This window comes from Musca domestica, unplaced genomic scaffold (genome assembly GCF_030504385.1).
Source record: "Musca domestica strain aabys unplaced genomic scaffold, Musca_domestica.polishedcontigs.V.1.1 9, whole genome shotgun sequence".
NCBI lineage: Eukaryota > Metazoa > Arthropoda > Insecta > Diptera > Muscidae > Musca > Musca domestica.
Window position 1 is genome coordinate 17,666,497 of NW_026712435.1, and position 27,188 is coordinate 17,693,684.

The 27,188-nt window shown below is 37.5% G+C and overlaps 1 protein-coding gene across 1 annotated transcript in view; it reads right to left on the reverse strand.

Annotated features, from left to right (window-relative positions):
* Nucleotides 1-6,899: 6,899 nt before the first annotated feature.
* Nucleotides 6,900-27,188, reverse strand: part of LOC101897690 (protein masquerade) — a 42,507-nt gene continuing 22,218 nt past the window's right edge. The window contains exons 2-8 of the mRNA XM_011295132.3: nucleotides 23,618-24,413; nucleotides 23,381-23,539; nucleotides 19,793-21,127; nucleotides 19,064-19,691; nucleotides 18,807-19,005; nucleotides 7,989-8,067; nucleotides 6,900-7,915 (exon numbers count right to left, since the gene is read on the reverse strand). Of these exons, the coding sequence (XP_011293434.2) occupies nucleotides 7,593-7,915; nucleotides 7,989-8,067; nucleotides 18,807-19,005; nucleotides 19,064-19,691; nucleotides 19,793-21,127; nucleotides 23,381-23,539; nucleotides 23,618-24,182 (3,288 nt within the window). The 5' untranslated portion in view covers nucleotides 24,183-24,413 and the 3' untranslated portion in view covers nucleotides 6,900-7,592. The remainder of the gene's footprint in view (nucleotides 7,916-7,988; nucleotides 8,068-18,806; nucleotides 19,006-19,063; nucleotides 19,692-19,792; nucleotides 21,128-23,380; nucleotides 23,540-23,617; nucleotides 24,414-27,188) is intronic.

Consider the following 27,188-nt stretch of genomic DNA (forward strand, 5'->3'; position numbering starts at 1 on the left):
CTAAGAAACTCGAACTTTGCCGTTTAAATGCTAATTTGCAACTGAATACTTTCACCGAATGTCGTCACTAAAATAAACGTTTTTGCTGAAAAAAAAAAATATTTATATGTATATATGTAAAATTCTGAAGGATCTATTCAGGGAAAGCAAGGATTCATTCTTTGGAAGCATGTCTTCCAATACTCATAAATATTTTAAAACATAAAATTGCGAAGGGCAAACTTAGTTGCTACCATTTCAAAAAAAAAAAAAAAATAATAATAATAAATAAATAAAACGAGTAAAGAAAATCCTAAAGTAGGGCGGGGCCGACTTTATGATACCCTACACCCCTTTGCAAATTTAGTAGAGCTCCACATAACAATTAAAAGATTTGATGGGAGGATTTAATCATTCACGCTATGATTATAATTGTAATTTAAAGTTCAAAGGACTAAATATGCCGAAGCATTTGTTTCTTTTAAATTCGGACTTGTGTTGCCCATTTGGTGCACAATTAATTTGAGATCAGATAAAGATATATATGGGAGCTATATCCAAATCTGAACCGATCTCGATAAAATTTGGCAAAGATATTTCTGAGCTGTATTTGATATATTTCCCTGAATATCGTTGTTACGGAGTGCATATTCCGGCTGTGCGTAACAAATACAATAAATCGGATGAACAATATATATGGGAGCTATAACTATATCTGAACCGATCTTCACCAAATTTGGCATACTACCTTCTAGACTCAATTCGGTCGCATGTGCCAAATTCCATCACATTTGGGCAAATATTTAATGTTTAGTGTACAATAAAAGGTAAATCGGAGGAAGTCATATATGGGAGCTATATCCAAATCTGAACCGATCTCGATAAAATTAAGCAAAGGTATTTCTGAGCGGTATTTTATATATTTCCCCAAATATTGTTGTTACATAGTGCATATTACGGCTGCGGTGGACAAAAATAACAAATCGGATGAACAATATATATGGGAGCTATAGCTATATCTGAACCGATTTCGATCAAATTTGGCGCACTTATTTTCAGGCCTAATTTGGTTGTATGTGCAAAATTCCATACTATTCGGGCTGATATAACACGTTTGGTGTACAATAAAAGGCAAATCGGACGAAGATATATATGGGAGCTATATCTAATTTTCCGCCGATTATCTCCAATTTCAATAGGGTTCGTCTTTGGAGCAAGCATGTTGTTTGAAAAATTTCATCTCAATCGGATAATAAATGTGACCTGCATTTTGTTCACAAGAATACATGGACAGACGGACGGACTGACATGCATAAATCAACTCAGAAAGTGATTCTATGGAGATCCTCAAAAGTAACTTTGGGACTATCTCGCTTCCTTCTCCATGTTACAAACAAATGCACCGAGACATAATATGTGGAGTAGGATATAAAAAGGTGCTTCAGAATTTAATTAAGCTAAATTCGGCCATAGGTTGTAGTACCCGTTTGGATCTTCCAGTACGAAATTTGAAACGATACCGGGGAATAATGTCGCTGAAATCATCAAAATACCGAATATCGGGAGATAACGTTATATGGGCGCTATACGAAGACTTGGACCTGCATACAAAAATTTTTGTCATAGGCTGTAGTACCTATTACGAAATTATGAATAATTCCGGTAAATAATGTCGCTAAAATCATGAAAATACCGAATATCGGGAACCGTCATATGGGGGCTATACGAAGACGTGGACCTGCACAGACAATTTTCTGTCTTAGGCTGTAGTATCCGCTACGAACAACAAATACCACATTTTGAAGGAATTCCGGTTAATAATGTCGCTAAAATCATCAAAATACCGAATATCGGGAGGTACCTTAATATGGGGGCTATACGAAGACGTGGACCTGCACAGACAATTTTCTGTCATAGGCTGTAGAATTCATTACGAACTTCAAATACCAAAATTGAAACAATTCCGATGAATAATGTCGCTAAAATCAACAAAGTACCGAATATCGGGGGGTACCGTTATATGGGGGATATACGACCGGTAAATAATGTCGCTAAAATCATCAAAATACCGAATATTAGGAGGTACCTTTATATGGGGGCTATACGAAGAGGTGCACCTGCACAGACAATTTTCTGTCTTAGGCTGTAGCATCCATTTCGAACTTCAAATACCAAAATTGATACAATTCCGATGAATATTGTGCCAAAAATCATCAAAATACCGAATATTGGGAGGTACGAAGACGTAGACCTGCACAGACAATTTTGTGTCATAGGCTGTAGTATCCACTACGAATATCAAATACCTAATTTGAAAGAATTCCTGTGAATAATGTCGCTAAAATCAACAAAGAACCGAATATCCGGAGGTATCGTTATATGGGGGCTATACGAAGACATGGACCTACACAGACAATTTTCTGTCATAAGCTTTAGTATCTATTACGAATATTAAATACCAAATTTGAAAGAATTCCGGTTATTATTGTCGCTAAAATCAACAAAGAACCGAAAATCCGGAGGTACCGTTATATGGGGGATATACAAAGACGTGGACCTGCACAGACAATTTTCTGTCATAGGCTTTAGTATCCATTACGAATATCAAATACCAAATTTGAAAGAATTCCGGTTATTAATGTCGCTAAAATAAACAAAGAACCGAAAATACGGAGGTACCGTTATATGGGAGATATACAAAGACGTGGACCTGCACAGACAATTTTCTGTCATAGGCTGTAGTATCCACTACGAATATCAAATACCAAATTTGAAAGAATGAACATTTGAACATCTATGTGCAGGAACAATACTTGGAGGTGTTACATAAGTTTTGCTGCGATCAAACTGATAACACATAGTGTTCTAGGATATAAATTAAAAAAAAAAAAACTTTTTTGGCTTCAACACATTTTTACCTGTTTTCCTAGCTTTGTCGAAAATAGCATTTCATTGATTCAATCACCGATTCAAGCATTGCAACCCGTTTTAAATAGTTCTCAACTTCTACATGACACCTGCTTTCCCATATAAATAGCAAATTATTTTCTTATAAACATTACATAATGTAAACCTAGCCTTCATTTTCCCCCACCCGGCAATTGAAAATACAGCAAAACATTCTTATTTGATTTGCGAAAATTAAGACTGCACCCCAATATGGCAAAAGTATTGAATCTATTCATGTTGTTGTATCAACAAATAAAACAGCTCATTTATCTGCAGAGGCATGTGTCGAGAGGCATGGGACAACAACCCCTCAAATTGGCAAATCTGATCTGATCAACGATCATCGATTGCCATTATCGATTTACAAGGAAGACAAAGGCTCGAGTTCTCGAGGTGTCAATTTGAGGTTTGCCTTCTGGTTTGACGACTTTGTTGCAAGAAGTCGGCGTGTTTTTGCACAACCTTTAACCCCTGTGTAATTATTGCTTGGTGCCTGTCGTAGAGGGTAGACAGACAGTCAATCGGCTCTCGACTCCCGTTGAGTGTTTGGATTATTGGCAAAAAGGAAAGTGATTAGTAATTGTGTTGAGTGTGTGTAAGTGTGAGTGCGTGTGCATGTGTTCTTTAAGAGTTTCACAGGATTAGTTGCATTATGCAAATTTGTCTTGTTATGCGAATATTTGCATATGCAAATCCTGTGTATCACCTTTTAGGGAAAGCATAATTTCTTTTTGCATACTCGACGATAGGGTTATAATTTACAACTTCATTAGAAGCCCATTACTCGGTGTGTCTGTGTGTAAACAATTGTAATAAGTTCATCACAGCATGTTGTTAAGAGTTTATAAACAAGCAGATCTTATATTTTTATCTAAAGAGAATTCTTGCTGATGACAATTCGAAAATGTTTTATGATTTATTAGAAAAACCCTTAAGACTGGGTCAAGTAAATATGGAATTCGAAAAGGACAATGATAAACACCGAAATTTAAACAATAAGCAAAAGCTTTAAAATATTACCGCAGATTATAAAAATAAACCAGTAAAGGAAGTCTTAAAGTCGGGCGGGGCCGAGTTTATGATAGCCTACACCACCTTGCTAATTTAGTAGAGCTCCACATAACAATTAAAAGTTTTTTTTTATGGGAGAATTCAATCATACACGCTATTATTATAATTTCAAAGTTCAAAGGACTAAATATGCCAAAGCATTTGTATCTTTTAAATTCGGACCAGTATTGCCCATTTGGTGCGCAATTAATTTGAAATCGGATAAAGATATATATGTGGGAGCTATATCCAAATCTGAACCTATCTCGATAAAATTTACCAATGATATTTCTGAGCTGCATTTGATATATTTCCCTGAATATCATTGTTACGGAGTGCATATTATGGCTGTGGGTAACAAATACAACAAATCGGATGAACAATATATATGGGAGCTATAGCTATATCTAAACCGATCTTCAACAAATTTGGCATACTAGCTTCTAGACTCAATTCGGACGTAAGTGCCAAATTTCATCCCATTTGGACAAATATTAGACGTTTGGTGCACAATAAAAGACAAATCGGACGAAGTTATATATGGGAGCTTTATCCAAATCTGAACCGATCTCGATAAAATTTAGCAAAGGTATTTCTGAGCTGTAATTGATAAATTTGCCCAAATATTGTTGTTACAGAGTGTATATTACCAATGTGCAGGACAAAAATCACAAATTTGAGGAACAATATATATGGGATCTATCGGGAGTTGGAATCTGAACCGATATCCATCAAATTTGGCATACTTATTTTCCGGCCTAATCTGGGCGTATATGCCAAATTCCATACTATTTGGGCTGGTATTACACGTTAAATGCACAATAAAAAGCAAATTGCACGAAGATATATATGGGAGCTATATCTAAATTTTGACTGATTATCTCCAATTTTAATAGGATTCGTCCTTGTATCAAACAAATAATTTGTGCAAGATTTCATCTGGATCGGGCAATAAATGCGACCTGTACATTGTTTACAAAAATACGTGGACAGACGGACGGACGGACATGCATAAATCGACTAAGAATGTGATTCTATGCAGATCATCAAAAGGAACCGTGTGACAATCTCGTTTCCTTTTGCCCGTTACAAACAAAGACATAATACCCTGACCACCATGTGGTGTAGAGTATAAAACGGTTAATCCTTTTAAGGAAACATTTTAGGCTGAACGGATGAAACTGGAATTTTGAAATTACGTATTGGGGTGCCTGTTGGTGATAGCTTTGGGATAAAATTATAATTTTGGAAAAGTGAACTTCAAGTTCACGAAAAGTACTAAATAGTACTATATTTGGTACAATTTGTTATTAGGTGCACAGATAGTGCTTAAAATCTGAAATTTGGTAAATTTCATTTGTAGCCTGGACATATGGAGGTGGTTTCGGAAATGTGTATTATATTTGTACGAAAAATACTAAATGATACTAAATTTGGTATTGGGCGAAGGGATAAGGTTGGAATACTTAAATTTGATATTGGGAATTCTGTTGGTATCTGGGATTGAGATATGGAGGTGGTTTTGGAAATGGATACCCCTGGAATCCAGAAATTTGATATTAAGTTTGTGTCTGTTTGTACTGGAAGATCCTAATGGGTACTCCAACCTAAGGGAGAAAATTGCCTGTGCAGGTCCACGTCTTCGAATAGCACCCATATAACGGTACGTACCTCCCGATATTCGGTATTTTGATGATTTCAGCAACATTATTCACCGGAATCGTTTCAAATTTCGTACTGGAAGATCCTAATGGGTACTCCAACCTAAGACAGAAAATTGTCTGTGCAGGTCTCGCCCTCATATAACGGTACCTCCCGATATTCGGTATTTGGATGATTTTAGCGACATTATTTACCGAAATTATTTGCAATTTTGTATTTGAAGTTCGTAATGTGTACTACAGCCTATGACAAAAATTTTTGTCTGCAGGTCCAATTCTTCCTATAGCTCCCATAAAACGATACCTCCCGATATTCAGTATTTTGATGATTTCAGCAACATTATTCGCCGGAATCGTTTCAAATTTCATACTGAAAGATCCTAATGGGTACTCCAACCTAAGACAGAAAATTGTCTGTGCAGGTCTACGTCTTCGTATAGCCCTCATATAACGGTACCTCCCGATATTCGGTATTTTGATGATTTTAGCGACATTATTCACCGGAATTGTTTCAAATTTGGAATTTGAAGTTCGTTATGGATACTACAGCCTATGACAGAAAATTGTGTATGCAGGTCCACGCCTTCGTATAGCCCCCTATATAACGGTACCTCCCTATATTCGGTACTTTGTTGATTGTAGCGACATTATTCACCGGAATCGTTTCAAGTTACGTATTTAGAATTCGTAATGGGAACTACAGTCTGTGACAGAAAATTGTCTATGCAGGTCCAGGTCTTCGTATAAGACCCATATATCAGTACCTCTCTATATTCGATATTTTGACGATTTTAGGTACGATACTCACCGAAATTGTTTGATATGTCGTATTTGAAGTTCGTAATGAATGCTACAGTCAGTGACAGAAAATTGTCTATACAGGTCCAGGTCTTCGTGTATGCTACATTATACCCGTTTATAATATGGTAATGGCTTATAACAAACAATGCCTATGTAGGGCCAAGTCGCATGGACCCCAATATAACGGCTATATTCGGTATTTTTAAGATTTTAACAGAATTTTTAACGGATTTCAATTTTTGAAAATTTCCAAATTCGTTGCAAATGGTGGAGGGTATTCAAAGTTCGGCCCGGCCGAACTTACTGCTTTTTAGCTTGTTTTTTTTTTTAAATTGGAAAAAAAATTTCCATTTTGAGTACTGATGGAATGAATCTAAAATTTTCGGATGTACTTTTCGCCGACGAAGTACCGGACACTATTTACTAAACTATAATCTATTAACAAATTAATTAAAATCCTTTTATTTTTTATTATCATTTATTATAAAAAATATACTTAAAATATATACAAATAATTTCGTTCCTTTTATAATTTATGTGTGTAGATATTTATTGTCTTTGTTGGTATTGTAATGATTTTATTGTTATTTTCTGAATAGAAGTCTTAAATCAAAGAAATTACATAATTTAAAATAACATTAGTAATATTTATCCACATATATATATATATGTGTGTGTATGTATATGTAGGCATACTAAATGAAGCAAAGGAAAAGAAATACAATTTATATGTATATTTATGTAGTTATATTAAAAAAATTACTAATAATAAAAAATAACAGTCGTATTCGTTTATTTAAAATGAAATAAATATATGTAGTAATTGCTTATTATCTTTTGGTACTTATATATTTATGTATTCACATATAAGTTCGATACTCTTCAAATACATAGGCATGTATGTATTTTTTTTTGTATAATCAACATATATTGTGTGTGTATGCTTTGTTTATAACTCTATTCGAATCATTTATATTCGTAAAATACTCAACGCATCGCACAGCGAGTACATTACGAATAGAATAATTCAATATTTACGCTTTTTGTGTTTTTATCTCCTCTTATCTGGGTAAAAATTGCACGCCAACTAAGCGAACTAAACTTATTTTGAAAATATTTTGCACGATCCTATTAAGACTCAATTTTATGCAACTATAAATTATTGACGCTAATAATTTGATTGATCCAACCAATAAAGGATGACACTTTGACATAGACACCGGGTACATCGACACGGCCACAACCAAAGCCCCACGACACCAAACCGGCCAGTTCATAGAAACCATCATCTTGACACACCAATGGACCGCCACCATCACCCTGACAAGCATCGTTGCCCTCTTCACCGCCAGCACAAAAACTGGAGGCGGGCAGAATGAAGATTTTCTCAGTGACAGCGTTCACCTTGCGTATACATTCCGTATCACTGACAATGGGGATTTCGGCTTCACGGACACGCAGCGGAATTGGACCAGCTAATCGAGAGAAAAAAAAAACATAAAAATTTTAATTGAATTTTCAGAAAAAATATTTTACTTCTCAATGTACCTTCTCCCATGTAACCATAACCTGTTACGGTGCAACGTTTACCGGCAGCATGACTTACACCTCGGGCTGGTAGACAAACCTGAAAAGGAAAAAAAAAATAATTTTTAAAATATATGTCGAAATCCAGAGATGGAAAAGCGTATGAGATAAGCAATATCGGTCCACTTCTTGTGGTACCCCCCACCCACTTTTTTTGGGGCAACATTTGAAATAGTCACAGAAATTAAGAAAAAAATATTCGATGTTTCTTTTTGCGAAAGGACGTTTTTGAAATTCGTACTCATGTGTACTAAATTTGGTACAATTTAAATTTTGGGAGAACCGGTATTTTTGGAATACTGAAAATTCTAAATAATATCTCTATTGGATGGTGTAAGGTAGGTAGTTATGCATAATTTGTACCTTTGTGTACTAAATGGTACAAATTGGATTTGGATGAACCAAGGGTGGTGGTATCCAGAAATTTGGAAATAAGATTGAAATTGGGATATGGAGGTATTTTTGGAAATTTGTACTTAAATGTTCCAAAATGTACTAAATTTGGTACAATCTAAAATTTTGGAGAACCGGAAGAGTTGGAATACTGAAAGTTGGAAATAAGATTTCTATTGGATTGTATGATGTAGGTGGTTATGAAAATTTGTACCTATGTGTACTAAATGATACTAATTCTGGTACAATTTGGATTTGGACTCTTATCCAGAAATTTGAATATAAGATTTGTGTTGGAGCATAGGATTGGGATATGGAGGTAGTTTTGGTACATATGTGTACTAAATTGTACAAAATTTGGTAGAATTTAAATTTTTGGAGAAATGAGATTAAAATGTGTACTTATTTGTACTAAATGGTACTTAATTTGGTACAATTTGGATTTGGCTGAACCGATAGCACTGGAATCCTGTAAAATGGTATTAAGATTACTATCGGATTGTCGGATTGGGATATGGAGGTAGTTTTGGAAACTTATGGTACTTATGCGACCGAAAGGTACTGAATGGTACTAAATTTGGTATTGCATGAATGGATACGGCTTGAAATCTGAAGGTTGAGATTTGGAGGAGATTTTGAAAATACGTACTAAGAAGTACTAAATGTTACTAAATTTTGGTACAATTTTGATTTGGGTGAACAAATAGAACTGGTATCCTGCAATTTGAAAATGTGATTACTATCGGAGCATAGGATTGGGATTTTGAGGATGTTTTGGAAATTGGTACCTATGTGTACTAAAATGTTCTAATTTTGGTACATTTTGGATTTGGCTGAACCGATAGCGCTGGAATCCTGAAATATGGAATTAAGATTACTATTGGTACGCTGCATTGGGCTGTGGAAATCAGTTTCAAAATTTGTACTTATGCGCCCGAACGGTAGTGAATGGTACCAAATTTTGTTTTGCATGAACGAATAGTGCTCGAAATCTGAAATTTGACATTAGCATCGCTGTTAGTTTATAGGGTTGAGATTTGGAGGTGATTTTGAAACTACGTACTAAATGTAGTACTAAATGGTACTAAATTTGGAATTTGTGCAAGGTATTGAGTTGGAAGTCAAAAATTTGACATTACGATCATCCGTTGTGCGGATTGGCTAATACTTTGTGTGGGATTTGGAAATTCGTGCTAAATTGTACGAAAAGTATCAAATTGTATTAACTTTGGTATTTGGAGAAGAGTACAGCTGGAAATCTGCAATATGAACCGATAGTCGTTGAAGTTGTGTAGAATATACAAAATAAAGGGTTTTTCGAAATTCTGTGGAAAGGTTTTCTACCACCGAAGAAAATAAAATGCAAATTTTCAGGCACAGCGATTGGAATATATGGTCAAAACTTTCACGATAACAAAAATCATGGGGTACAAAAACGTGTACCCATTTTGATATATTTTTTCAAGTAGTGTTTCTCCAGAATCAGGACTAAAGGTATCTAAATTCGGCGAAATCAAATGGAAAATATGACTAAAACGTAAAAAATACTTGAAATCGGGATTAGATTAAATTATAAGGACTTTAGCAAAAGTGGACCAACCAACCATATCTTAACCACAGACACCAACAGTGACATCTATATCAAATATCAGGATTTCAGATCTACACCCTCACCCAATACTCAATTTAGTACCTCAATATCAACTTTGAGGATTCCAGTCCTATTCCTTCTAATATCAAATTCGGGATCAATAAGTATTTTTCCCCACAAATATAGGATACATTTCCCAACCAACGACAAATCTCAATTTCAAAGGCCACCCTTAATTTTAATATTAAATTTCAGAATTGTATCTCTATCCATTCACCCAATACAAAATATTGTATCCTTTTGTACTTTTCGTAGAATTAAAATATGAAATTCCAAAACCACCTCCTCCAAATACTATTTCAATCACTATCTCTTCACCTAATACAAAATTGTACCAAACATGTTACTATTTTGTGGTTTTGATACACTTGTAGTACACATTTCCAAGACCACCTCTTTATCAAAAATCTACCACCAACAGGGACCCCAATACAAAGTTTTAAAATTCCAGCTTCATCCGTTCACCCTAAACTAAACTGTTCCAAATTTAGTACGATTTACTACAGTTCGCACACTTAGTACACATTTCGATTTTAGAAGTTTAGTACCATTTAAGAGCTTTTCGTAATCTTAAAGTTCGAATTTCCAAAAACCCTTTGCTACATCTATCCTGCACTCCATCAGTGACTCTCATTCCAATACAAATAATTCAATTTTTAGTACATTGCAGTACGTTTCGTACCCTTTTAGTACGAATTTCCCATCCTTATCACATGTCTGCGTACCAAGACTGACCCTCGTGCAAAATTTCAAGATTCCAGCTTCTGTCGTTTCGTCTGACCGTTGATTCTGATTCTATATACAGGGTGAGCCGAAAAAACTGCTACCAACTTCAGACTACTAACTCATTTCTAAGCCACTTGTCCGACAGCTGTTAAAATTATTCAATTTACAGATCATTATATTGTTTAAAAGCATTTTGATCAGAATTTTCCAGAAAAAAGTTATTCGTGATGGAATTCAACCGTGATAGTGTGATTTCTTTATATTTGGTTGGAAAACCACAAGTGGCTATCTTTTGTGTCTCGTACCATCGCTCGTTACCGTGATACTGGTAGCGTAGCCCGACGTCAAGGAAGTGGACGGAAGAAAACAGCAACATCAGCAGAAATGGTTCGAAAAGTAAAGAAGCGACAACTTGATCGAAACCCGCGTCGCAGTGGCAAGGCCGAAAAATGGCTCGTGAGCTGAACATATCGCAATATTCCATTCGGCAAATATTGAAAAATGAGCTCGGGGTAAAGCCATTGAAAACCCAAAAAGTGCAAGAACCTACACCGCAACGGAAAGAAATTAGACTCAAAAGAGCTAAAGAGTTGCTTCGCTTGGCCGAAAGTTGTGAACTGCCGAATTTGCTCTACTCCGATGAGAAAAAATTCGTTGTCCAGCAGTTTGTAAACAAAACAAGTAAAAAACATTAAGTTCGGCCGGGCCAAACTTTTAATACCCTCCACCTTGGGGTAAAAGAAACATTAGAAGAAATGTGGCAAAAACCATAAAATTCCGAATATCGGGAGGTACCGTTATATGGGGGGTACACCAAAAGGTGAACCTATAATTACAATGTTTTGCCACAAGAACTAGAACCCATTATGACCCACAAATACCAATTTTTAGACAAATCAGTGAAAAAATGTGCCAAAAACCATCAAATTACCGAATATCGGGGTACCGTTATATGGGGGCTATACCAAATCATGGACCCATACATGCAATGTTTCGCCACCGGAGCTGCAAATCATTATGATCCACAAATACCAATTTTTAGACAAATCCGTGAAAAAATGTGGCAAAAAAACTAAAATACCGAATATCGGGAGGTACCGTTATATGGGGGCTATATCAAATCATGGATCCATGCATGCAATGTTTCGCCACCGAAGCTGGAACCCATTATGACCAACAAATATCAATTTTCAGACAAATCCGTGAAAAAATGTGGCAAAAATCATCCAATTACCGAATATCGGGAGGTACCGTTATAAGGGGGCTTTACCAAAACGTGGACCTACACATGCAATGTTTTGCCACACGCTCAGGCACCCATTATGACCCACAAATACCAATTTTTAGACAAATCAGTGAACAAATGTGGCAAAAACCATCAAAATGCCGAATATCGGGAGGTACCGTTATATGGGGGCTATACCAAATCATGGGCCCATACATGCAATGTTTCGCCACCGGAGCTGGAAACCATTATGACCCACATATACCAATTTTTAGACAAATCCGTGAAAAAATGTGGCAAAATAAAATAAAATACCGAATATCGGGAGGTACCTTTATATGGGGGCTATACCACAACGTGGACCTATACATGCAATGTTTTGCCACACGCTCAGGGACCCGTTATGACCTACAAATACCAATTTTCAGAACACAATGCAAATAGCTCTGCTAAATTTTGGCCCTCTACGTCAAATAATGTGGGCTGTATCGTGATTTCAACAGACAGACGGACAGACAGACAGACAGACAGACAGACGGACAGACGGACATCGTTAAATCGACTTAGAATTTTATGCTGATTATGAATATATATACTTTATGGGGTCTAAGACGAATATTTAAGGACAAACGGAATGACAAAGTTAATATACCCTCCTTTCCAAGGTGGAGGGTATAAAAAATGATCATGTTTACTTGCCAAAGAGGTCAGCTGAAAATGAGCACCTTCGGTTGGCCAGAACCAGACCAGAACTCAAGCGCCGGCCATGGTAATGGTGTGGGCCGCCATAACAGCCGATGGTCGTTCTCCGCTCGTATTAATCGACCGTGGCATCGGAATAAATGCCGAATATTATCGCGAAAATATTCTGGATGGCGTATTAAAGCTTTGGGCACGCAAACATTTCGGCCGCAGACCTTGAACATTCCAACAGGTCTCAACACCATCGCACTCAGCACGCCCAACCCAAGAATGGTTACAAAATGAGGTTCCTCGCTATACCAATCGGATACCAATCCGTTGGACTATTGTGTCTGGAGTATTTTGGAAAGCAAGGTTGGCACTAAAAAATACCAATGTGTAGATCACCTCCAGCAAGCGCTTCGCCGGGAATGGGCCAAAATACCGCAAAACAACATTCAGTTTCATTGGCCGTTTGAAGGCCATAATACGTGTCAAAGGCTACCAATTCGAACAAATCTAAACTTAATCTAAAATTTGATGCTATTTCTGACATTTTCTACTTTCATCCAAAAAAATTAAAAAAAAAACCAGTAAGGAAAGCTCAAAAGTCGGGCGGGGCCGACTATATGATACCCTACACCACTATGCATATTTAGTAGAGCTCTCGTAAAAAGGTTTATACAGGGCATTTCAGAGCTCTATGAGATATTTGGTACAAAATCAAAATCTATCGTGCATTTTACGAACTATAGCTATCTTTGAACCGGGTTTCTCCAAATTTGACGTATTAGCTTCTAGACTGAATTCGGTCTTATGTACGAAAATTCAGGTGATTTGGGCTGATATTGGCCATTTGTTGCACAATTAACACGAAATCGGATGAAGATACATATGGGTGCTATATCCAAATCTGAACAGATTTTGATAAAATTAAAATCGACTATTTTTGGGCTTTATCTGATATCTGGTACCAAATATCATTCCTGTGAAGAGTATATTACGATTGTAAGGGACTTAAAGAGCAAATCGGATGAAACATATATATGGGAGCTAGAGCTATATCTGAACCGATTTTTACTAAAATTTGTGTACTTGCTTATAGGCTGGTTTCGGTCGGATTTGCCAAAATTCATGCCATTTGGGCTGATATTGGCCATTCGATGCACAATTAACACGAAATCGGATGAAGATATATATGGGTGCTTTATCCAAATCTGAACAGATTTTGATAAAATTAAAATCGACTATTTTTGGGCTTTATCTGATATCTGGTATCAAATATCATTCCTGTGAAGAGTATATTACGAATGTAAGGGACTTAAAGAGCAAATCGGATGAAACATATATATGGGAGCTAGAGCTATATCTGAACCGATTTTTACTAAAATTTGTGTACTTGCTTATAGGCTGGTTTCGGTCGGATTTGCCAAAATTCATGCCATTTGGGCTGATATTGGCCATTCGATGCACAATTAACACGAAATCGGATGAAGATATATATGGGAGGCATATCCAAATCGGAACAGATTTTAATAAAATTAAAATCAACTTTTTTTGGGCTTTATCTGATATCTGGTACCAAATATCATTCCTGTGGAGTGCATATTACGAATGTGAGGGACTTAAAGACCAAATCGGATGAAAGATATATATGGGAGCTATAGCTATATCTGAACCGATTTTTACTAAAATTGGTGTACTTGCTTCTAAGCTGGTTTCGGTCGGATTTGCCAAAATTGATGCTATTACGGCCATTTGGTGGTCAATCACCCGAAATCGGATGAAGATATATATGGGAGCTATATCCAAATCTGAACCGATTTCGATAAAATTTAAAACAGCTATTCCTGTGCTCCATCTAATACTTGGTACCAAATATCACGGTTGTGGAGTGAATATTACGAATGTAAGGGACTAAAACACTAAATCGGATGAAACATATATATGGTTGCTATATCTATATCGGAACCGATTTTCACTAAATTTTATATACTTGCTTCTAGGCTGAATTTGGTCCGATGTACTAAAATTCAGTCCATTTGGACTTATATCAGCCATTTGGTTCACAATTAACCAGAAATCGGATGAAGATATATATGGGAGCTATATCCAAATCTGAACAGATTTCGATAAAATTACAAACAGCTATTTCTGGGCTGTATCTTATATCTGGTACCAAATATAATTCTTGTGGAGTGCATATTACGAATGTTAGAGGCTTAAAGATCAAATCGGATGAAAGATATATGGGAGCTATAGCTATATCTGAACCGATTTTCTCCAAATTTGATATACTTGCTTCTAGGCCGAAATCGGTTGGGTGTGCCAAAATTCAGGTAATTTGGACTGATAGTGGACATTTGGTGCACATTTAACCCGAAATCGGATGAAGATATATATGGGAGCTATATCCAAATCTGAACCGATTTCGATAAAATTTAAAACAGCTATTTCTGTGCTCCATCTAATACCTGGTACCAAATATCACGGTTGTGGAGTGCATAGTAGGAATGTGAGGGACTTAAAGATCAAATCGGATGAAAGATATATATGGGAGCTATAGCTATATCTGAACCGATTTTCTCCAAATTTGATATACTTGCTTCTAGGCCGAACTCGGTTGGGTGTGCCAAAATTCAGGTAATTTGGACTGATAGTGGACATTTGGTGCACATTTAACCCGAAATCGGATGAAGATATATATGGGAGCTATATCCAAATCTGAACCTATATTGGCCATTCGATGCACAATTAACACGAAATCGGATGAAGATATATATGGGAGGCATATCCAAATCGGAACAGATTTTAATAAAATTAAAATCAACTTTTTTTGGGCTTTATCTGATATCTGGTACCAAATATCATTCCTGTGGAGTGCATATTACGAATGTGAGGGACTTAAAGACCAAATCGGATGAAAGATATATATGGGAGCTATAGCTATATCTGAACCGATTTTTACTAAAATTGGTGTACTTGCTTCTAAGCTGGTTTCGGTCGGATTTGCCAAAATTGATGCTATTACGGCCATTTGGTGGTCAATCACCCGAAATCGGATGAAGATATATATGGGAGCTATATCCAAATCTGAACCGATTTCGATAAAATTTAAAACAGCTATTCCTGTGCTCCATCTAATACTTGGTACCAAATATCACGGTTGTGGAGTGAATATTACGAATGTAAGGGACTAAAACACTAAATCGGATGAAACATATATATGGTTGCTATATCTATATCGGAACCGATTTTCACTAAATTTTATATACTTGCTTCTAGGCTGAATTTGGTCCGATGTACTAAAATTCAGTCCATTTGGACTTATATCAGCCATTTGGTTCACAATTAACCAGAAATCGGATGAAGATATATATGGGAGCTATATCCAAATCTGAACAGATTTCGATAAAATTACAAACAGCTATTTCTGGGCTGTATCTTATATCTGGTACCAAATATAATTCTTGTGGAGTGCATATTACGAATGTTAGAGGCTTAAAGATCAAATCGGATGAAAGATATATATGGGAGCTATAGCTATATCTGAACCGATTTTCTCCAAATTTGATATACTTGCTTCTAGGCCGAAATCGGTTGGGTGTGCCAAAATTCAGGTAATTTGGACTGATAGTGGACATTTGGTGCACATTTAACCCGAAATCGGATGAAGATATATATGGGAGCTATATCCAAATCTGAACCGATTTCGATAAAATTTAAAACAGCTATTTCTGTGCTCCATCTAATACCTGGTACCAAATATCACGGTTGTGGAGTGCATAGTAGGAATGTGAGGGACTTAAAGATCAAATCGGATGAAAGATATATATGGGAGCTATAGCTATATCTGAACCGATTTTCTCCAAATTTGATATACTTGCTTCTAGGCCGAACTCGGTTGGGTGTGCCAAAATTCAGGTAATTTGGACTGATAGTGGACATTTGGTGCACATTTAACCCGAAATCGGATGAAGATATATATGGGAGCTATATCCAAATCTGAACCGATTTCGATAAAATTTAAAACAGCTATTTCTGTGCTCCATCTAATACCTGGTACCAAATATCACGGTTGTGGAGTGCATAGTAGGAATGTGAGGGACTTAAAGATCAAATCGGATGAAAGATATATATGGGAGCTATAGCTATATCTGAACCGATTTTCTCCAAATTTGATATACTTGCTTCTAGGCCGAACTCGGTTGGGTGTGCCAAAATTCAGGTAATTTGGACTGATAGTGGACATTTGGGGCACATTTAACCCGAAATCGGATGAAGATATATATGGGAGCTATATCTAAATTTGATCCGATTCTCACCAATTTCAATAGGGTTCGTCCTTGGGCCAAAAAAATATTGCTTGGAAAATTTCATCTCAATCGGATAATAAATGCGACCTGCATTTTGTTCACAAGAATACATGGACAGACGGACGGACGGACGGACGGACGGACGGACGGACGGACGGACAGACGGACTGACATGCATAAATCGACTCAGAAAGTGATTCTATGAAGTTTCTCAAAAGTAACTATGGGTCTATCTCGTTTCCTTCTCCATGTTACAAACAAATGCACAAAGACATAATACCCTTACCACTATGTGGTGTAGGGTATAAAAACAAGTAAAAAAACAGTAAGTTCGGCCGGGCCAAACTTTTTATACCCTCCACCTTAGGGTAAAAGAAACATTAGAAGAATTGTGGCAAAAACCATTAAAATGCCGAATATCGGGAGGTACCGTTATATGGGGGCCACACCAAAACGTGGACCTATAATTACAATGTTTCGCCACACGAACTAGGACCCATTATGACCCACAAATACCAATTTTTAGACAAATCAGTGAAAAAAGGTTGCAAAAATCATCAAATTACCGAATATCGGCAGGTACCGTTATATGGGGGCTATACCAAATCATGGACCCATACATGCAATGTTTCGCCACCGGAGCTGCAAATCATTATGATCCACAAATACCAATTTTTAGACAAATCCGTGAAAAAATGTGGCAAAAAAACTAAAATACCGAATATCGGGAGGTACCTTTATATGGAGGCTATACCACAACGTGGACCTATACATGCAATGTTTTGCCACACGCTCAGGGAGCAGTTATGACCTAAAAATACCAATTTCCAGACAAATCCGTGAAAAAATGTGGCATAAATCATCAAAATACCGAATATCGGGAGGTACCGTTATATGGGGACTATACCAGAACGTGGACCGTTATATCTCATTTTCAATACCAACCATCCTAGACACAATGTAAATAGCTCTGCTAAATTTTGGCGCTCTACGTCAAATAATGTGGGCTGTATCGCGATTTCAACAGACTGACGGACAGACAGACAGACAGACGGACATCGTTAAATCGACTTAGAATTTTATTACTTTATGGGGTCTAAGACGAATATTTAAGGATGTTACAAACGGAATGACAAAGTTAATATACCCTCCTTTCCAAGGTGGAGGGTATAATTAAAATTATGGCGTTTGACTTTGTTGCAGTTTTTTTATCTCACCCTGTATATATAAATTTGTAGAATATTCTGGATTGATAAAATCCCGTTTAAAGGGTGGCCCACTACAGTGTAGGCATTTCCAACTTTCTTCCTGTAATTATTGTTTATGTTGCACGTTGATATTATTCGATGACCATGTCATGGTTGCTTTGGTCATTATTTTACAGTAATTCAACCGAGTCAGGGCTTTTGCTGTTTTTCTCTTCATGGTCTACCATCTCTCCCGTACTCGGCAACATTAAAACTAGTTTGCCACTATACTCACTCACTTTTATCTCTCAAACGGGAGATGGATAAAAAACCAAACGAGTGAAGAGTAAACTTCGTGTAAAACACTTACTCTTCGAGCACTCCAGCTCTCGAGCATTTTTCACACTCGAGTGAAATCGAGCAAATCTGAGCTCTGAAAGTAGCTCATCTTTCCCTCATTAAAAATCTAAAAACTTTCCTCTTAACATATGTCCTATCTTCTGTATGTAAGAGTCTAGTTTTTAGTCAATAGGAAAGCTCTCTCTTTCCGCAGCAAATACTTGAAATAATTCTAGAATACAAGAATTTTCTCCAACTTACCAAACAGACTCCATCCCTCAACTCAGCTTGACCATGCAGTTTCAGCAATGCAATATCATTGTCCAGTGTTTGGCTATTGTGATTGTGATGGATATAAGTGGTGGCCACGCGCAGAGTTTGGGCACCAGGGCTGCCATATTTGCGGGTCAAATCATAATCACCAACACGTACATAAATGGCATCACCCGAACGCACAATACTGAAATTCAAGCAAATCAATAAATTTGAATTCCTCCAATTATCTGTAGAGCACTTACTTCGTCACACAATGGGCCGCCGTCAGAACCCATTGGGTACCAATCAAAGCCGCACCACACAAATACTGATTCATGGAATTGATTAGGGCTACCTGCCAACACCACTCGCCATTGTCACCATCTTCACCGCCCACAACACGAGCCCTACGGCGACCCGATGTCGTGTAGTTGGCAAAATAGTTCTGGGCAAATACCGCAGCCTGATAATCGTCGTTATAGGACCGTACCTGATTGTAATTGGCCACATCTTCCTGCACCAAATCACCCAATTTGTCATTGTGTATCTGTATGGGCACAATGTCGGAGCCGAGAATTAAACGTTCGTTGGTCTTTTGCATACCGCTGGGCATAATGAAGTTTTCGCTCAACTGGCGCGACTGACGATGCACCCCGTATTTGGCACGAATGTAGGAGACCAGTGATAGGGCCGGTGAGGAGCGACCAGTTCGTAGAGTGCCCTTAACACCGCAAACATATTTCGAATAGACATGGGGTCGAGGTGTAGTTGTTGTGGTGGTGGTCGTTGTAGTTGTTGGTATGGTGCTGATTGGTTGCGGGGGTGGTGGTGGTGGCGGCAAATGTTGATGTTGTGGTTGCAGTTGGGGTGGTATGCCACCTTGATGGGGAACTGTAAAGAGAAATAATATCGATTAGGATCTATGATTTCGAGTCCTCAGAATTATAATCCTCTTGAATCGCAAATTTTTTAGTGACAATTCCAATACTTACGTATTCCTGGTCCATAGGCCGAATAGTCATAACTTGGCTGCGGATGCGGTTGCATTTGCATTGGTGGCTGGGGTTGGGGTGCATAATGATGATGCATCTGGGGCTGTTGTGTTGGCATGTAGGCAGGTGGTGGCGGTGGGGGATATACCGACTGGGGAGGATATTGTTGGACACCCAACTGAGGTGGCGGCGGTGGGGGTAGTGGTTGATAGTGTCCATAGGCAGTATCGTTGCGTGTTTGGAATTGTTGTTTCTCCAAAATCTTACTCTTGGGAGCACAACATGTCTGGCCGGACCGTTTGCATTTGAACAGATCTGTCATTTCGGCATTTTTGAAGCAGGTGAAACTAAGCAAACTGACAATACAAGAGCCAGGACATTCTTCGCGGGGATCTGGCAAGGGGGTGTTCGGTACCACATAGGGTGGTTGTGTGGGTGGCGGGGCTGCTGCAGTTGTGGGTGGATATCTGGTTTGTGGTGGTGGCTTAGGGGAGCCCGATCGTGAATTATCACAGCACACGGAACCCTTGGAACAGGTTGTGGGTCCTGATATCAAAACTGAGGGTCTTTCGCAGAACGCGGCCATTATGTTGAGCAAACAGAAACCGGGACAACGTGGCACTTTGGGTGGGGCTTGGGAGGTTGGTGCCGGAGCTGGGGAGCCACCACCTGCCCCACTCAGAGTATTCTCAGCAAATGAAATCAATTGAGAGAACAAATCGTTGCCGCCGCCTCCTCCCGATTGAGCTGGTGGTGGAGGTGGTGGTTGTTTTTGGGCCGGTTTCGATGCTGGCTTGGAAGAAACCTTATTGGGTGCCTTTGTGGGATTTGTTTTGGTGGCTGGTGATGTTTGCGGGGCCGGTTGTCCGGTAATACAACAACTGCCCTCATTCGGACAGAAAGCATCGGCATCGATGTCATCACAGAAAATGGCCAAGATGCCGTTCATACATTCACCCTCACACTCCTTCAGTACCTGGCCATTGGTATTTTCATTCTTTTCGCTGGCATCCGCCTCTTCGTCATCTTGTTGTTGCTCTTCGTTGTCGTTTTCTTCTTCTTCCTCATCTTCGGTGGGGTCTTCGGTGGTTGTTGTTGTCGTAGCCTGAGTGGGTTGAGGTTTTTTCGTCTTCACCGGTTTATTTTGACTAGAACCGCTGCTAATGATTTTCGTTCGAGCCGGCTCGGGAGTGGTGGATGTTGTTGTTGTGGTCGACGTCGATGTACTTGATGTTGTAGTCGTCGATGAGGATGATGTTGAGGCAACTTTAGTCTTACTTGTCGTAGGAGTAACTTTTGTTTTGTTGTGAGAGCTACCCAAATTGGCCATGTGTTCTGAAAATGGGGAAAAAAGTGGTGAGAATGGAAATATAAGTAGGGTGTTAAAAGAGTGGAAGGGGTTGAAGGGGGGTTAATAGGAATTTGGACATATAAACTTCTAAAATGGTCGGGTAGAGCCAAAAATTTGAAATTTGGTATAAGAATCAAGGTTGGAACGTAAATTTGATACATGAGGGTGGTTTTGGAAATGTGTACTAAGTCTACGAATTGTACTAAATAGTACTAAAATTGGAATATTTAGATTTAGGGTGAACAAATGAAGCTGGAATTTTGAAATTTTGTATCGAGGTTCCTGTTGGTGGTAGGTTTGTAATAAATAAGTGGATTTGGAAATGTGTACTACAAGTGCACGAAAAGTACTAAATGGTACTATATTTGGTACAATTTGGTATTTTGTGAACAGTTAGTGCTTGGAATCTGAAATTGTTTTGACATCTCGAGGTGATTTTTGAACTGTGTATTAGAATTAGTACGAAAAGTACTAAATGGTACTAAATTTGGTCTTCGTTGAGGGGACAGAGATAAAAATCTGAAATTTAATATTTAGAGAACTCTTGGTATTTGAGATTGAGATTTGGAATTGGGTTTGGAAATTCGTACAACAATTGTACGAAAAGTACTGAATGGTACAATATTTGGATATTGGGTGAAGGAATAGAGATAAAATCCTGAAATTTCATATTCAGATTCCTGATGATATCTGCGTTTCAGATTTGGCGGAGGTTTGGAAATTCGTCCTATATTTGTACGAAAAGAACTAAATGGTACTACATTTGGTATTGGGTGGAGGGATTGGTTTGAAATATTCAAATTTGATATTGGGGTGTCTGTTGGTATCTGGAATTGATATATGAAGTGGTTTTGGAAATATGTACTATAATTGTACGAAAAGCACCAATTAGTACTAAATTTGATATTGAATGAAGCGATAGAGCTGAAATCCTGAAATTTGATATAGATGTCGCTGTTAGTGTCTGTGGTTTAGATATGGAGGCGGTTTCGGGAATGTGTACTATTATTGTACGAAAAGTCCAGAATGGTACTATATTTGGAATGGGGTGAAGGGATAGAGATAAAATCTGAAATTTCATATTTCGATTACTAATGGTATCTGTGTTTGAGTTTTGGTGGTAGTTTGAGATTACGTCCTATGTTTGTACGAAAAGTACTAAATGGTACTAAATTTGGTATTGGCTAAAGCTTAGGGCTCGAATCCCAAAATTTGATATTGAGGTCTCAGTTGGTATGTGAGATATTGAGATATGTATTTGGTTTCGAAATGTGTGCTATAATTGCACGAAAAGTACTAACTAGTACTAAATTAGCCATTAGCCAATGGGATAGAGCTGAAACCCTGAAATTTGATATAGGAGTCACCGTTGATGTCTGTGGTCAAGATATGTAGGTGGTTTTTGGAAGTGTGCACTATAATATTAGGAAATGTACTGAATGGTACTATTTTTAGTATTGATGTACTATGTTTGTACAAAAAAAACTTAATGATACTACATTCGGTATTGGGTGGAAGGATTGGTTTGGAATTCTCAAATTTGATGTTGGGGTCTCTGTTGGTATCTGCAAATTAAGATATAAAGTGGTTTTGGAAATATGTACTTTAATTGTACGAAAAGTACTGAATGGTACTAAATTTGGTATTGGTTTATGGAATAGAGCTAACATTTGATATAGATGTCACTGTTGGTGTCTGTGGTAAAGATATGGAGGTAGTTTTGTAAATGTGTACAAAAATGGTACGAAAAGTACTGAATGGTACTTTATTTGGTATTAATGGGATAGAGACAAAATTCTAAAATTTGATTTTTAGATTTGCGATGTTATTTATGTTAGAGTTTTGACAGTTTTTTGGAAAAAAAAGTACTAAGCGGTACTAAATCTAGTATTGAGGTAAGGGATCAGAGACTAATATTTTACTTAGAGAGGCCTGAAAGTGTGTTATATCTACAGAAACACCTAAGACAGTACTCTTTGTATAGTCGACATGAAGTCGGTCATCTATATATCGAAGACCTGTAATGTTCCTGTGTATGAAATATTAAACGGAGTGTCATCTGTACGAAAAGACCTGTGTATGTGTAGATGGCCTGAAAGATACCTACTACTCGATTACTCTGCATGAAAGGCCTGTATGAGAGGTCATATAAGATGAAAAGAGGATCAAAACACCCCCACAAATTTACCGCTTGCTGAATCTCTTTTAGTTTCCTTCAAAAATTCCCCAATACTTACTGGCTGGTATATAAATATCCTTTGGCATTTTGGTATTGGCATAGTCATCTAAAGAGACACAACATTTGGTGCCCTCCTTGCACCAATCGGGACTCGTCAAATAGGCTTCACAATATTCTGCAATGCGATCCGTAACACACACACCCTTACATTTATCCACTACAAAAAAAAAGAAGACGAAGAAGAGAATTTATAATTTTTCCATAACATTTCCATAATGTTTCCATTCCATCTTACCCGACTTTTCATCTGCCTTTTTATCTTTATCTGTTTTCTTTGTGGCAGCTGATGTTGTTGTTGTCGTGCTGCTGCTGGCTGCCGAAGGTTTCTTGGTTGTCGCCTTTGTTGCTGTTGTGGTGGGGGGTTTCTTCTGCGTTGTTTTTGGTTTGTGCGTCGTTGTGGTTGTGGTAATCTTGGGCTTTGGTTTACTTGTTGCTGCTGTTGTGGGCCGCTTCGTACTGGTGGTCGTTGTTGTTGTTGTGGTACTGCTACTGCTGCTGCTGCTACTGCTCAACAGAGATGTAACATTTTTTGCTGGCGCACTTTCTATGCAGCATTTCATGCTGGGCGACGGACACGGTACATCATCCAACACCTCGTAGCAGATGAGTGTGGCCAATGTGTGGACACACACACCGGGACAGTCTTTAGAATCTGCTGTGCTGGTAATGGTGTCCAACAGACCGGATAGAAAACTACCGGCCAACGAATCATCTTGGGCTGCAGCCAGGGGCAGCGATGTGCCGGCGAACAGTAGAAGCGCTAGTCCTAAGACCAACGTTGGAGTTTTGTGTTTGATCATTATCTGATTAGTGATGCTGTGGCTGCTACTTTTCTGTTGTTGTTTCAGTCGTTTGAAGTCCTCACCTCCCTCTCTGGCGACTTTCGTTTCGTTTGTGCGCTATTGACGCGTTTTATTTGTTATCTGATCCACGTTCGTTTTTTAGAAACTTTCGCTTAATAGCTGATGGTGGTACATCATTGATTTCCCTTTAAATGGATGGATGGGTAGATGGATGGATTGATGAGTAACCTGCAAAATAAAATATTTCTGATTAGTTGTTGTAATAAATGATCCCCGCCAATGCTGTGAGCGACAGGTACAAATTAGCACTTTTGAGGGAGTTGAATGTAAGGGAATCTAAAATAGGTAATGAGTAGATTATGGTACTATTTTCATGTATACATGTATGAATGGATACAAGTACGTATGTAGAAGACAGTACACGTGCTACCAAGTGAGAAAGTAGTAGTACGTTATGCTAATTTAGGCATTACTACACTCTGCGCCAAAATAAAACTTTTTTAATTAATTACCCGGAAAATCAAGCAGACTATGAAAGTAGAGCTAAAAAATAGAAGACACGTGTATCGGCATTTTAAAAGTTTACATTGCAAAGTAACCTAACTAGAGGGGGCAAGTTCCCCCTTCTACCTCATTCGGGCAGCGTGTGACGGTTCCATTGGCCGTTTGAAGGCCATAATGCGTGCCAAAGGTGACCAATTCGAACAAATCTAAACTTATTCTAAAATTTGATGCTATTTCCGAAATATTTTGCTTTCATTCAATAAAATTGAAGAAGAAATGTAACAATTATGGATTTTGACTTCGTTGCAGTTTTTTATCTCACCCTGTATGTGAAATCGGCCGAGAATATATATGGGAGCTACATCCATGTCTTAACCGATCTCTAATAAATTTGTCAAATTTATTATTGTAACCCAATTCCGCCTATATACATATACATACATATCCTGTTTGGTAAATAACATACATGAAATCGGCCGAAATATATATGAGAGCTATACCCAAACCTCAACCGATTTTCATATAGTTTGGCAAATTTATTTTTGTACCAAATTTAGTCACCATGACGAATTTATTGCAATTGCACATAAACGAAGTCGGTCGAAAATATATATGGCAGCCATATCCAAATCTAAACCGATTTGAATATAATTTGACAACTTTATTTTCTGATCAAATTCCGTCGCTCATTTCCAAATTTCATTAAAATAGAACATACATATCGTGTTTGGTGCATCAAATAAACGAAATCGGCCAAATATATATGTGAGCTATATCCAAATCTGAACCGATTTCAATATAATTTGGCAAATGTATGTTCGTTTTAATTCCGTTACACATTCCAAATTTCATTGAAATTGGAGATACAAAGTATGTTTGATGCATCAAATGCATGAAATCAGTCAAAAATGTAAAATCTCAACCGATTTCAATATAATTTGGCAAATTTACTTATTCCGTTAGGCATTCCAAATTTGGAGACGGTATCTGTAATCGATCAATAAATGTGTGCATATAAAATCTAAATTTTTGGGAGTTAACTCCGATTCTGATCCTAAATCTCCAGTTCCAAGTGGCATTTCAAAAATTGTTATAGCCTATGTTACTTTCAGGCGATGTTGTAGTATATATGGAAGTTTTCAGGAAAATCTGTTCAACGGTTTTCGAGTCCGTAAATTACAAAGAAGAAGAAGATAGGTCCCAGAATTCGGCAAAAGTTTAAATCTTAACTAACGGCAGTAATTCATAAACATATTATAAAGTTATAGCCATGATTTCACGCAAAATTCTCCTTCAAAGCCTCATTTTAGGAGAATGACCTCAGAGACAAAAATATTCTTCATCAAACTTTACTGTTGGTCACCAAAGCATAGAAATCTACATTTTCATTATATATCAAGAAAATATTTGCATCAATGTTGTCAAAAATATCGAAAATATTTTCTATGTTTTTGATAATTTTTTCTTCGAACTTTATTGAGTTGGTGCATGCGAGTAGCATAAAATTTCATTTTAGGCGAAATTTCACTATAAATCTCAGAATAAGACATATTTCTAGATGAAATAGTTTTTAAACAAGTAAAAAAGCAATAAGTTCGGCCGGGCTGAACTTTGTATACCCTCCACCATTTGGAACGAATTAGAGAATTTTCAAAAAAATAATATCCATTGAAAATTCTTTTAAAATCTTTAAAATACCTAATATCGGAAGGTGCCGTTATATGGGGGGATATACGATATTGTGGACCTATATAGACAAATATATGTCTGGGGTAAAGTACTCACAAGGAACTCCTTGTGTGGATTTACAGATAATTCCATTGGGAAATGTGGCTAAAATCATCAAAATCCCGAATATGGGGGGTACCGTTATAGGGGGGATATACGATATTATGGACCTATGTAGACAAATACCTTTCAGGGGTTAAAGTGCTCACAAAGAAATCCTTGTGTAGATTTTCAGAGAATACCATTCTAATATATAGCTAAAATCATCAAAATACCGAAAAACGGGAGTACCGTTATGTGGGGGCTATACGATATCGTTAACCTATATAGACAATTCTTTTTCAGGGGGTGAAATACTCATAAGAGACTCCTTGTGTGGAATTTCAGACAATTCAATTGAAAAATCAAAATACCGTATGGGGGCTATTCGATATCGTGGACCTATATAGATAATTCTCTTTCAAGGGATGAAGTAATCACAAGTAACTCCATGTGTGGATTTTCAGACCATTCCATTAGAAAATGTCGCTATAATCATCAAAATACCGAATATCGGGGGGTACCATTATATGGGGGCTATACGATATCGTGGACCGATATAGCCCATCTTGGAACTTAACCTGCCTGCAGACAAAAGAGAGATCTGTGCAAAATTTTAGCTTTCTATCTTAATTCGTTTAGACTGTAGCGTGATTACAACAGACGGACGGACAGGGCTAAATCGTCTTAGAATTTTACGCTGATTTTGCACACATGTTTATTATTCCAGTA